General features: G+C 38.8%; 1 protein-coding gene across 1 annotated transcript; it reads left to right on the plus strand.

Annotated features, from left to right (window-relative positions):
* Positions 1 to 62: 62 nt before the first annotated feature.
* LOC103707320 (F-box protein At5g06550) lies at positions 63 to 4,052 on the plus strand. Its single transcript, XM_008791760.4, has 2 exons — positions 63 to 1,873; positions 3,497 to 4,052. The coding sequence occupies exons 1-2, from the start codon at positions 561 to 563 to the stop codon at positions 3,735 to 3,737; spliced, it is 1,554 nt and encodes a 517-aa protein (XP_008789982.2). The 5' UTR covers positions 63 to 560; the 3' UTR covers positions 3,738 to 4,052.
* Positions 4,053 to 14,687: the final 10,635 nt, after the last annotated feature.

Raw genomic sequence — 14,687 nt, forward strand, 5'->3', positions numbered from 1 at the left:
CCTAACCTAGCATACCTTTCGATCCGAATCGCCCGTGCAGTTCGAGTTATTTACCGGACCAGCCACGCTTGAAACCGATTGCCGGTGGGTTAATCGGTACCATCCATCCTGAATCGGGCGGTCAAGAAAAAGCCAGCTGTAAAAGGACCGGCAAGGACTTTGGAGTAGCTGAGTGGAGCCTATGCCGAAAAGAGTTGCTGGAAGCCCTCCCTATTCGTCCGTCCCTAACCGCCGGACCTTCTCCTCCGTCTCTAATCTACCCGACCAGAGCGGCGCCACCGGAGGCCGGAGGAAGGCGGCGTGGCTCTCCCTGTCCGTCACATCACCGAGCGAAGTCCACGCCGGCGACCTGAAGCCGGAGGAGGTTGGAGAGTATCAACAAAAAGGACGGATTCATCTCTCTCTCTCGCTGGCAAGCCCGCTCTCCCTTCCTTCTCTTTTGATCCATCCCCCTTCAAACCCCCACCTGCACCTTCTCTTTTGCTCCACCCCCTAATAATTTCTGGATCTCTTGGTACGTACCCTTGCTCACACTCTTCACCCTCTCCAGTCTCCTCCAGATGCCGAGCGTCTTCCACTATCTCACCTCTCCCCATCTTAGCCGAAAGAAGCCCAAAAAGAAGAGGAGAAACCCCACCAAAACCCTAACCCTAAACCTTTCTCCAAAGCCCCCAACTCCAAATCTCGAACCACCAATAGACGGTCGCGAAGAATCCGAGGAACCAGAGGAGGAGGAGGCGGGCTTCAAGCTCAAACCTTCCGCTTCCTCCCGATCTCTCGCCGTCCAACCTCTCGGCAACCTCTTCCTCCTCGATCCCTCCGCCAACGCACGGAACTCTGGCCTCGGCGCCCTCCGCGTCCTCTCCGACGAGCTCCTCCTCGACATCCTCGGCCTCCTTTGCGGCCGGGACCTCGCCATCCTCTCGGCCGTGAGCCGCTCCTCCTACGTCTTCGCCGGCCACGAGCCTCTCTGGCGGAATCTTGTCCTGGAGGATCTCAAAGGTGATTTCTTGTTCGATGGCTCTTGGAAATCTACCTACGTTTCGGGCATCGCGCCTCGCTCCGCCCCCTCCCGTGCCGCGGCCATCGCCATTCGGAACTTGTACTCGGATTATTTGTTCCAGAGCTGGCTGTGCGCCAATCTGGAGATGAAGCCAGAATGGCTCGAGAGAGACAACATCGAAAGGAGGCGGGGGATCTCGGTGGAGGAGTTTGTGGAGTCGTTTGAGGAGCCCAATAGGCCGGTGCTTCTGGAGGGATGCCTCGAGAGCTGGCCGGCAATGGAGAAGTGGACAAGGGAGCATCTTGTGAAGGTCTGTGGGGATGTCAAGTTTGCAGTGGGGCCAGTGGAGATGACGCTCGGGCGCTACTTCCGCTATGCCGATTCAGCAAGGGAGGAGCGCCCGCTGTACCTCTTCGACCCCAATTTTTCCAAGAAGGTGCCGGAGCTGGGCTCAGACTATGAGGTTCCAGTATACTTCAGGGAGGATCTCTTTTCAGTGCTCGGAGAGGATCGGCCGGACTACCGGTGGGTCATCATCGGACCGGCAGGGTCGGGTTCGTCGTTCCACGTGGACCCGAATTCCACATCTGCCTGGAATGCGGTGGTCAAGGGTTCGAAGAAATGGGTGATGTTTCCACCAGAGATTGTGCCACCAGGGGTCCACCCGAGTCCGGATGGGGCTGAGGTTGCATGCCCAGTCTCCATCATGGAGTGGTTTATGAACTTTTATGGAGCGTGTAAGAACTGGAAGAGGAGGCCCGTTGAGTGCATCTGCAGAGCTGGGGAGGTGGTCTTCGTGCCCAATGGGTGGTGGCATCTGGTGATCAATCTTGAGGATTCCGTTGCAATCACACAGAACTATGTGAGCAGGTAAGCTTCTCCGCACTTCATAAAAGTTCTCATATGTTAGTTTTTATGTTGAGTTAGTATTGGAAAAAGTGACTATCTGCATTTCTGAAATGGTAAAGGATGAGATTTTCCTGTAAAACTAGAATGATATGACTACTTCACGTCTGTGAATTTTCTATGCCCGTCGATCTGGGATGATGCCTGCAATTCTTAATTGCATCAAGTCCAGTAATATTTGTCTGTTATCTGAAGTGGGTGATCACTTGTCAGGAAGCTATTTTTTTTAATCCTTTCCCTTGAAAAATTCTGCCTTTATTCAAATTAATTAATTCTAAGTTGCTTGTAGGAACTTAGCAAGTTAGATTGATCCAGGTGTCTTTAGATGGGGGGGTTATGGGAAGTTCAAAAGTGCATCGCTCTTTATTCTAGTTCTTTTCACTTTCATGTCTTTTTAGTGAAAAGCGAGGTTTTTCTTGCTTGGTGTGTTGTGTTCCGTTGGACTGCTTGTAACATTCCAGGACTTCATCCAAAAAGGCTAGCCAGAAGGTATTTTTTAGGTTCCTTAGTCCTATATGAGTACCCAAGATCTCTCCGGTAAATAACCGATGTGGGACTAAGCAGATGCCCCCGTGGATCTTCACATACTCCCCTCATTTAAGCCCTGACGTCATCGTCAGATTAAGGGTCCGAATCCATTCAAATCTAATCACAAGCACCATGAATAGCCTATGGTCAGTTTCAATGAGTCCGTGCTGCAGTGCCCCCTAGTCCACATGGGATATAGGCTAGGCCCGCTTTGATATCATTTGTCACAACCCAGAACTTCACCCCAAAAGGTTAGCCAGAAGATATTTTTTGGATTTCTTAGTTGGGTACAAGTACGCAAGATCTCTCCAGTGATTAACCGATGTGGGATTAAATAAATGCTCACATGGGTCCTCACACTGTTATGGTTCCAATTCCATATGGTGGTGATAAACTTTGTGTTGCTTATTTATTCTTCATTTGTATTGCTTTTCAGATATCTTGGCCTGTGCTCTTGGAGAGTTTATAACCACAAACCTTATCCTATTTTAAGAAATTCTAACACACTTTTATCCTTTTGACTTTTATTGTTGACCATAACAAAGAACATATATCTGCTGTCGATTTACAGTAGAGCTACACCACCATCTAGTCAACTACCATATTCCCATTTCCTACACCTAGCCCTATAGAAAGGAGTGACTTTATTCGATATACTCCTTAAAGTATTATACATAGTTTATCCCTCCCCTTGGTCTCATCTTTACAGATACTTATACAACCTTTAAAACATGTTTCTGAATCGTAGGACTCACAACTTGCCTATAATGAGACTAGGACTCTAAATTAAACATTTGGATCAAAAAAGGACTCCCAATCAACATAGAACTTGATCATATGAAACAATCTATTTTCCTAATAGAAGACAACTAAAGACTTTGCACGTATAAAAAGGATATTAGCTAGTTACGCACCTGGCAATCCGAGATTTTGGGAGGGCAAACTGAGGATAGACATAACTGTCGGCATTTTTTTGGCACAAGTAGCTGCCCATGACTCAAATTTATAATTATACAATGTTGGTTTTCTGTTGCTTATGATTAACACTTAATGTTGCAGGAGAAATTTGTTGAATGTGCTGGATTTCCTTGGGAGGCCCAATGCAAGTGAGCTTGTCTCAGGAACCAAAGATAGGGTGAACCTATATGAGAAGTTCAGGAATGCCATTAATGCTGCTTTCCCTGGAACAATTGATCAGCTAAGACAGAAAGCCCATGAGAAAATGACCCAGAAGAAAAAGCTGACCTTCTGGGAATCCGTTTCAGATGCCAATGCCGGAGGATTCAGGTTTTCTTTCTAACCCAGTCAAATTGAACGGTAGCAGGGGTACAAAATCCGTGGAGGCCTGTACCCTATTCTGAGCCAAGTTTTCTTTCTGACGATGAACCGTCCCATTGACACACCAAAAGGAATTGTTCGTTTTCTCTTAAATCTCATTTTGTTTAAGTGATTTAGAGCGTGGTTTACTGAAAAAACACTTATCAAGAGAAAGAATAGCTCTCCCATATATATTCCATTTTTCTACTTAATGCCTTGCTGAGATGGCGAATCAACTTTTTCTTGTTGTGTTTCATTTTGATTTGATTCAAACTGAACATGGAATATTCTGTTTGCATATGGTTGGTTCTCATGGTTGATTTGCTAGCCAGTAAACCGAAAAGGTTTTGATATCATGTTTGTAAAGTCAATCCAATGGTACAAAACAAGTCACTGTAAATTGAGCCTTCTACTCCATTCAAACATGCAAACGTAAAGGCGCTGTGTGCGCCGTGGGGACTCCGCTGAATTATGATCCAACTCACCCTTCTTCTATCTTAGATGAAATTTATATTGGATATTGGACTACCACTTCAACCAGCTATTTATTTTGGGGTGATATCCATTTGGATCCATTTTTCAAGTGTAATCTTCTTGGATACGGACAAAAATTTTGGCAGCTAACTGATGATTGTATTGGTATATGAATTTGTTGGAGAAAAGCATGTGGATACACAAATATCTGAAATGTATTTGAGCATCTCAATTTGTTTTTAATTTTATTTAGTCTCATATAGCCCTCATGAATTCTAAATAAAGCTACTGACAGCATCAACATGTTTTCAATTTATTTATTTTAAATAATGAGCCTTTTAATCCAAACTATGTAATTTAATATAATTATAAGGATCTACTAAAGGACTATTTGTTTCCTGCAACTCAATTGCAACTCGCAACTCCAATCATAGAAGTTCTAAATGTTGCGCCTAGATTTGCAGTTAAAAACATCCATACTACTACTTGCAACTTAAAGTTGCGAATCCTATCTAACTCATTTTGTATCCTCTTATCTGTTAACCAGGTTAAATGAAAACTGAATTATAACTTAATAATGTATAATATTATTAACATGTCGTCCAAGTATGTGTCAGGTTCACAGCATTAATCTGTACCTGCTCCCATTCAGATCTAGCTCTGGACTCGCACCAACTTCCATCTTGTTCCACCATGGACCCACTCAGGCAGCATACATCCCACAACAAATCCCAAGCTTCTTGTATCCCAAGCTCTTCATATGGTGAGTCCTTGCATTGCAGCAACCTCTAGATGAACCTCCATCCAACCAATCCCATTCAACCACCAACTACACGAAGCCAACAGTCTTCTTGCCCGCTGTCTCGATCTTCTCCACCATGCAGCAAGTTGTGCCTTCAGATCCCATGGTCACCTGCAGTAGATTTGGTGTTTTCGAACCCGAGCTCAGTATGCTAACCTTCATGAAAAATTCAGTGCCTGGTGAACCCAAAACCATAAGCTCAGCTCTGAACCTTCGAGGTCGGTACATCGCCATGCATAAGGAGATGGAAGCACTAATTGCATGCTAATCAAACATGCATGGGTTTTAGTCTCCTGTGATTCTAGCATGAATATATCTCACTGGGGTGCAGGTGGGTCTCTAAGACCAAATCAATTAAAGACAGATGGTAGTCTCGAGCGGCTTAAAACTCGGTTAGTCACCAAGGATTACCAAGTAGAAGCTGTTAAACCTCCTAGTATTTGCACGATTAGAGGGTAGTCAATCCGTCGATTTCATGCATTCTTACATGGCTTTCTTCACCAAGATGTCTATATGAAGCAACCGCATGTATTCATCGACCAACATCTTCCTTCACCAAGGTGTCAATTTGATGGCCTCGAACATGCTCCGATCGCTTTCAACACCTTTCTTTTGATCTCAGCTGGATTTTTCTGCTGCATGGCCAACCCTTACAATTTTTATTCAGAAAATTTGTCATTAATTGCATTCTTTCTCTCTTACTCCATACTTCTACGGTGCAGTTCATTTCTCTTTTAAACATGGGATATGCTATCAAGTATTTTTGATGGTATCCAATATTAATCTGACGTTCGCAATGCCTAATCTTTCATGTTGTTCTGTGTTAACTATGCAGTTCAGATTATGCATGCCCGAAATATTGGATATTTTCGTCGAGTAGAACATATCCTCGGTAGAGATCACTTGGCATTCTTTCTCTCTAATTCAACATTAGATCTTTATGCCTTTTCTGAAGGCTGATGGCTTGATTGAAGCAAACAATTAAATGATGCTGACGAGTTTTCTGCTGGGTTTCAAACCCTGGCTGGGCTAAATATGCACGAGCCTGCCAAAACCTAGGCAGGCTGGGCTAAATTTGCACAAGCCTAGTCCTTTGAGGTTGGCATTGGGTGGAGTTGGGTTGTCAGTTTGAACAACAGATATTCTAACCACGCACTCAATCGAAACATATCAAATAGATAATCCAACCCAACACATGCAACTCTTATAACAAATAGGCCATGTCATGGAAAGTTTAATCTACTGATATGACTTGGCACGCTTAAATCCTTGCCTGCACTTTAATCTATTAACCAATGTTATTCTACTATCTTCACATCTATTTGATTATATATAATAATTGTTAAACATAATCTCAGCATATGGTTGTATTTATATAGTAAGAATGGGTCACTTTCAAGTTCAAGTTATAATTATTGCTGACCTATCCTGTTACCGAATGAGCTGATCTAAGTCAAGCATGTGAAGTCTCCGACTCCGGATTCAACCAATTTAACAAATGAAATCATGTCAACCGGTTCCGAGCCAAAAACCAATTATGCCAGATGCAAAACGACTCATGTCGGGTCAAGAATTGTTACATGTTAAGTACTAGCTCAAGATCAACCAATATTACTAGGGATCGTGTAACGGGCGACATTTTTGAGTCATGCATGCTTCCTCACAAACTTAAAAGGTCCAACCGTATGTGGTGAAACCCCCACCCATCTTTCTGTTCCAGTTGATTTGGTGCTTGCTTCGCCGCATATGATTGGAATCTTAGGTATATAAATTTATGTACTCAATGCTATTATGCAGGTAAAAACTTACTAAATTTAACTTACGAATTTAACTAAATTTGATAATTCAATAATGTAGAGTAATATGCTACTAAAATATATAATACTAAATAGTAATACTCAATCACATAGTACTCGAGGGATTGGTGAGAGTTCAAGATCCCTTTCAGAGTTTCATCTGTATTTCAATCTCGATGACCATGGTGCATATGATTTAGTTCATTATATTGCTAACTACACAAATAATTCAAATAACAAGACTCCATTGGTAAATTATAACTAAATTCTATTTATATATATATATATATATATATTGATTGTTTACTTTTCGTTTTGTGTGTTTTCATGTCAAAATCTAGACAATGGCCTCAAAAGTGATGAGCCTTAAGGGTCCATCGGACGTTGTATCTTAGTTAAGGCAAGCAAAAAGCTATTGGTTGTCATTTTACCTCAAAGAATACATCAAGTTCGCATAGGCTGCCATCGTATCCTAAGAACGCATTCATATGGATACGCTTGTCTGGTGCGGGGACCGATCGAGAGAATAACATGTGAACCCAAATCTACTGGTTCATGGCCACTCTTCATCTCACCACTCTCATGGGCCCAACACACCATTGTCTTTGTTCCAATTGATGTCAACGATGTCATCATCCTAGTGATTTAATTTATTTATTTATTTATTTTTTGTACTTAAGATGTGCAAAGTGATGTCACACAAACATAATATCCACGCTATCCAACTATGATTTCTTTTTTTTTTAAAAAAAAAAACATCTCACAGAAGAATTTTTAACATGATAGTCCTCCTAAATTAGCATATTTTGAGCTTTTATATATATATATATATATATATATATATATATAGTAACACCCAACCCAAATAATAAGGAATTGGGCCTAGTGCACTTGATTGGCTCATATGTAAGAGTTGGAGGATGACATAGAAAAAAAGGATCAAGTGTTGTTCGACTTGGAGTAGGAGACCGAAATAAAAAAGATAGAGCCCTATTCAACTTGGAGTACGAGATGGGAAAAAAAAAAAAAGAATAGAGTCCTATTTGCTTTAGACTAGGAAACATAATCCTCCTCCATCCTGATTTCCTATGAGAGCTAGGAAACCTAGCTTCCAATGGCTATTTAAAGACTCTCGTGCCCATTTTCACCTTATCGCCAAAAGATTTTGCCGATCACCATTACTAGACCACCGTTGGTCCATCTCCTTCTTCTCTTGACTTCCAACGGTCTCTAACAGAGATTTCAATTGAGCATTTGCTAGAGTTTTAGGTCCTAAAAGGGATTGTCGAAATTATTTAGACCTATAATTCGATTTCGCTTGCAAGATAAGTAATAATTTGCATTTTTTAAGATTTTTCATTTATAAAATATTATTTTTATAGCAAATAAATTGTTAATTAATCCATATGTGATTTCTAAATTTTATGATATCGTGTTTTGAATGAAAAATAGATATGTAATTCAGAGTAATATTTTCTGGACTGCTATTTTATTTTTTTACTGATCTTACATTGTATATGTATATTTTGATTGGATTACAATATATATGCTATTTTATAAAAAGAACTTTGACATGTGTTAGATTTGAACTCTCAGCTTCACTATATATTGGACTCTGCCAATTGGAAATTATGCATTGGCCCTCTCACTATTACTAAGATCATTGATTCTACTTTTGACCTAGCTACAGAGTATAAGTGTAGTCATAGTTTAAGACAGCTGAGTTGAATGTGATTTATTTCAAATCAGATTTATGTGTATATATATATATATATATATATGAATATTTGAAAGATATGGATTTTAATGGATTTGTGTTTTGAAATAGAATTAGTTGTCTTTATACTGATTCATAGTAATTTGTGTTTTACTATTGTATTTTATGTTATTACATAAATTATCTAGTTAGAGTATTTATTACTTACTAGGCTATCAAGCTCATTATCTCTTTATTTTTTCAGATTTTAAGGAGTAAGATAACACAGGGTTATGATCGGAAGAATGACTAGAGACCGAATTATTTGGCACATTTAATTTAGATCAAAATTTGATATAAGATTTTTTAAATATTGTTGGATTCTAAGACATTAAAATTTGATTCTAGTTGTCTAAATTAAAATTTGAGCATCGATTATTTAAATTTATTTTATTATTTATTTATAATATTATATTGAGATGCTTTGCATTGTTATTAAAGAGAGTTTCTACAACTATATCGCGGTTGGCACGACTCTCAGGGTTTGCAAACAGGGATCCGGGGCGTGACACATCATATCCAAGTCTCTTGTACTAGAAGATGACCCACGTGCCCCCGAGCTTGGCTTTTTTTTCCATCTCTTGCCGGGCAATATCTCCCTACCTTCTCTGGTTCCTCCTGGTCTGGATATTATTATGAGCTCTACACCTATCGCATCTCCTTTTTTTTTTTTGTGTGTGTGCATCTCATCCTCCCTAAAACCTTCATCTCACCTTTTGTTTTGGTAGTTAAACCTTTATCATCTCACTTTCATTCTCTTTTGCGAAGACAGATCTTTCAGTGCCTTTCTAGCATCTTTTTGGGTCTCGTTTTGGACAAGAAAAATAAAGGTACTGCAACTTGCCTTCTCCTAGTCCAATGCCCTTCTCTCCAGTGACTTGTTTTAAGCTGCAATTAATATGGTGAAGGACCCCAGAGGCAATTACTTTTGCACCGATGAGATGGATGAAGTAGGGAACATGCAATGTAGTCAAGAATCACGGGGCGGCTCTTCATGCCGAACTCTTGGCAACCTTAAAGATAAAAGGTGCACTATATATCCCACCTTAAAAGCACTAGGGTCAGCTTCAGTTGTAAGCTACCACCACTTCAGTGAGGTTATTTATTGCTTTTCGACAACCTTAAAAGCACTAGGGTCAGATTCAGTGTAAGCTACCACCACTTCAGTGAGGTGATTGCTAACAACAGCACTAGGGTCAGATTCAGCTGTAAGCTACCACCACTTCAGCGAGGCATTGCTAACAACAACAACAACAATCATCAAGATGATGGCAACCATGCAGAATGAGTCAGTTTGCATGCAAACATGCATGTCCCTCTCTTCAGTTATTTCATGCAAGGTTTTGAGTCTCTTTTTTCATGGCGACTCCTCCTTCTCCTAAAAGAATCTTGGGACAACTCTAGAGAGTTCTTGGTGTGCTAACTAATTAAGACCTAAATATTTTGAAAGGGCCAGAAGCAAATTATAATTACAAGTTTTAAGTTCCAAGCCACCATCCATCCATCCTATGCAGTACTCCAGAAGGAAACCAATCGGGCAAAAAGAGACTGGGCACGTCTGTAAAACATAATGAATACATACAAAGGTCAAAGACCCCAACGTAACTCTGATTTCCTTGTTCCAAGCAAATTAAGGCCATAGGCAGTACTAAGGGAAGAAAGCTTACCAAGCTCATTCCTTGGCCCTCAAACCTCAATATCGGCACGAACACCTTAAGAGAATCCAAGGTTCCAATCCAGATATAGAGAGCATGCAATTAATGTGTAGCCTGATCTGTGAGTGGAAAGTAAGGAGACTGATCACCTCTTTCTCCCATGCCACGAGTATCCCACCAGACACTCCAAAAGCTAGAATAACAGAAAACATACCACTAAACGTACGATTTTAGCATATAACTAGTAGACTATGATCTATGTGCCTTTAGGACAATGGACAAGACATTATGATGTGCCTCTCTCTTTCTCTCTAAAAACTAGGACTAGTGGAAGCCTGGCTAAACTAATTAAGAATCATGGTAGGATTGAACCTAGCTAGATCTCTTATATCAACGCAAAAAAAACTTCACCTAACCAGCAGTTTACTCATAAAATTTACTATACTATTACTTAATAATTACCAGTCTGACATTAAGATGGGGTCATAAACCATAGCACAACAACATATTTATCTTTCTTCTGATTCTTACCCGACAACATTTCATTACCTCCACCATATAAAAGCGTTTCTCATGTCTAAATAGTCCCATGCAAATTTGGTAGAGGAAATATATAGCAGAAAGTTTATAACTCTAAATAGAGTAGAAATTAATAATGAGAAATTCTGCCAAAGAAGAAGGTATTTATATTTCCAATTGTGTTTTAATCTCTCTTTTATTTACCATGGAAAAAAGAAAAATTGACAATTTTGGTATAAAATTATGTCAGTATGCATATGGTATATGCAGTATAATACATGTAAATTTGAGAAAGAGAAAGAGAAAGAGGTTTCATCCATTAATTTAATTAGCCGGGCTTCCCAACTTTAGAATAAAATGTATTTAGAATAAAATATCACAACTATATCCAAGAAACATTCTAAAGAAACATAGTAGCTACCAAGGTGAACTGAAGAATATCCCCTCAATAAAGAAAGGGCGAACTAGATTTGCTCAAGCGAAAAAGGGTGAACTAGAGGACAGAATCAACCTTAGTTTTTAACTTACTTCAATATGAGATTTAATAATTGTTTTTTCATTTATTGACTGTTAAGTGATTATTTCTAATCATATTTATCAGAAAAAAAGATTTTATCATTTCCTGTAAACTGCAATAAAAATTCATCCAAACTTTAGGAGGCAAGTGTCAATATTTGAAATTGATATATGAGCACCTACTGTACGAAAGAAAAAGACATACTAACAACTACGTAGAACTCAAAAAGGATCAGAAATGCAATATGAGAAGGCATGAAAGAAAGAAGGCAAATTTTTTTGGCATATCTACCCTTAATATAGTTTTCAAATTCCGACAAAAAGTCTATCAAAGATAGTGGCCATTGCTCCATGACTGCGTTCGATTAGGAAATAAAGCAAAAATAAGGACCAGAATACTCTCTATTTTTTTTTTTTAAGAAAAATTTTGACTCCATGTTTGCCAGACAAAAACATCCTTGTTCTATAATTATTTGGGCAGTAGACGGTAGTTTTACTTCTAGCCGCATGAAAACAGAGAGAACCTGTGATTGTGAAGTAGCTGCTCGAGAAGAAAGCAGTGGCTGTAATGAGTTTTTTTTTTTTAATTTGTTTTGTCATCTCTCCGACATTGCCGGCCACGTGGAAAGCAGAAGCGGGCATGACGTCTTGGGCGCGCGTCGGAAAGCTGCTCGGCGGAATGCATGGGAGGCCAAGAAGTACGGTAGACGTGGGAGCGTGTCGACCGATGAGCTTCCTTCCTAACTTGTGGAACAGGCACGAAGGACTCGCAAGTCCCTCTCGTGTTGAGGGCGGCACCGCCCTACGTTTATTGAACATCTATTTTTTCTGAAAAAAAATTATATAAAATATTTGTCATATTTTTAATAAAAGAAAAAGCCAATTTTCATATCTGTTATTGAATATCTGTTATCTAAAAATTTAAAAATATATTTAAAAAATACACAATTTTCATATCTCATTTATTTTTTTTAAATATAAAAAATTTATTTTCATAAGGATGCTATATATATATAATATATATATATATATATTATTTTTTTAAAAGCCCAACCAAATATTTGATGCTACCCTTTGGAAGAAGCGAGAAGAGAAAACGAAAGCAATAAATGATGTTTCTCTCTGACATCAGGTGCATCAAATGGCAAGCGTGCGGAGAGATTAAGATGTGGGCACGCATGCTCTTGCATGGCATCAGGTGCGTGGTAAAATGCCATACACTTGAAAACATCATGGACGAGCAGAGAAGTAGTCAGTAGAGACAAGCATTGTAAGATGGTCTTGTCCAATCTCTCGACACAGTGTCCAATCTCTGCTCCAAGTTTCAACGATATCTATATCCATATATAGCCTAAAAATATAGCTAGCAAGGAAAATATGCCAAAATTAGTAAAAAAATTCATCCAAAACCATCCCTCAAATATCTAGATTTAGGGTTAAAAATAGATATGATATTATCTATTTGGATCCATTTGCATATTAAGATTTATCTAAATATGCACACAAATTGCAGTATCTGACTACTACTCATATCTATATCTATATCCATTAAAAAATATAAATTTAAAAATAGATAACCAATGATCCAATCCGTGTCCAAATTCTGGTGTTGTTTGCAATCATACTTAGTTTTATGACTTTAATGAAAATAAATGACAATATCAAAATATCTTTAACCTAATTTATATTTCATATGGTGATCCTTTTGATCCGGTAATTCATAAAGTTTTACTATCCAATATATTTTTTTTCTAGATTTATACTCCTAGAATCAATATCCACTTTGCATTTGTATCCATTTAAAAAAAATATAGATATAAAATTTAATATCTATACTTATATCCATATCTATCATCCAAATAATATAGATATGGACATACTAATATCTAACTAATCTATATCTAGTCCATTTTTAGCCCTTAGTTGATTAAACTATCACAAGTAAGGACCTTGATGGGATAAGTTCGTTGTTTGGTACTTATTCTGGAGATAGGCAAGGATTATTCTACATTGCCACCTTTCCAAATTGAGCCTAAGACTATCACAAAATCCTTTTTCAATTAAACCCTTAGAAGTGGCCTTTATACATTTCCCATTAAGACTTTTGACCCTTATCCTTTGTTTGACTGCTACTTTACAACTAAACCCACCTACTAGTTTGAATGATCATTTAATGTTTATTTCCTCAACTTGCATATTCCTAGGTTGTTTATAAAATGGATGTAAATATACATAGAAATAGATGCAAAAGTGTGTGCAAAAGAGTAATGCTAAATATATAAAGGCTAAGAAATTCCCTTCTCTCATTTCTCCAACATAGCACTCAACTTTGATTTCACTCTGCTCCCACCTCTCTCGCTCTCCTTCCTACCCCTGAAAACTCTTTTCCTTTTTCCATTGACTGGGATTCCTTTTGAGAAAGGTAACTAATGTGGCCTAAATTTGATCTGCGTATCATGGATCGGCACATGGCCTAGCATGTAGTAAATTCCAATGATACTTTTATTCTTAGATTGATCCAAAAAAAGAAAAGCCAAAAATTAGCCTTTTAATCGGACTCAAACTCTGAAGAATCCAACTCTTATGGGATGGAGATTCTTTATCTATAAAAAGAGTTTAATACCCCAAATATGTAGGAAAGATAGGTTATCCTACACCATACTCTTGTTTCTTTTTTTTATTGTTCCCCCAGTGCCCTGTATGAGTTAAGTATTAGAGGCCATCCGGTTGGATCAGCTCCGACGATCTTCTTTGCTCTCTTTTTTTTTTTTTTGTGTGTGCAGGTTGATCGGTGCTCTCAAAGCCTCCACCATATTAGCAAATAAATGATTGCAGGTCATGTCCATACGTAGAACAGAAGAATATTTTGGTCATACCCTTTCTAGGATCTTTTCCTTTGAGACTTTTTATTTTTTTTATTCTAAAATCATAAAAAGAAACTTTTAAGAAAAATATTACAAAATAAAAGATAAAATAGGTGTAATCAATTAGCATATGAATATCATTGTTTCTTCCCCCCTAAAAACGCTTTAGAAGGTGACGCCACCCTGCCCCTGCTAGGTCTTAGCCTAGAAGGTGACGCCACCCTGATAGCTGACAAAGGGAGCCCAAGAATCATGGAGCCCCAAATTCTCAAGTGTGGAACTCCTAACCTTCTGTTATGATAAGGTGGTAGGATGGAAAGCTGCAAGCCAACCGAAATATCGCCCGGTAATGACTTCCAGCATCGATCGACTGCTTCTTTATATCCTTCCAAGTTCCATCCATCCAAATAATTGATAAATACCAGGGCCCAGCAGTGGGACCCCCTAATATATATATATATATATATATATATATATATATATAGCCAGTGCAATAGAGTTTTTTTCTCTTTTTTTAAAGAAAATGCTGTGGTTGGGGGCCGACGCATATA

This window comes from Phoenix dactylifera, chromosome 8, assembly GCF_009389715.1.
Source record: "Phoenix dactylifera cultivar Barhee BC4 chromosome 8, palm_55x_up_171113_PBpolish2nd_filt_p, whole genome shotgun sequence".
Lineage (NCBI taxonomy): Eukaryota > Viridiplantae > Streptophyta > Magnoliopsida > Arecales > Arecaceae > Phoenix > Phoenix dactylifera.

Excerpts from the sequence above, each read along its gene's own strand:
- LOC103707320 (XM_008791760.4), top strand. The coding sequence starts at position 561 with ATGCCGAGCGTCTTCCACTATCTCACCTCTCCCCATCTTAGCCGAAAG. Across the intron at positions 1,874-3,496 it reads ACACAGAACTATGTGAGCAG|GAGAAATTTGTTGAATGTGC; the intron begins GTAAGCTTCTCC and ends TTAATGTTGCAG.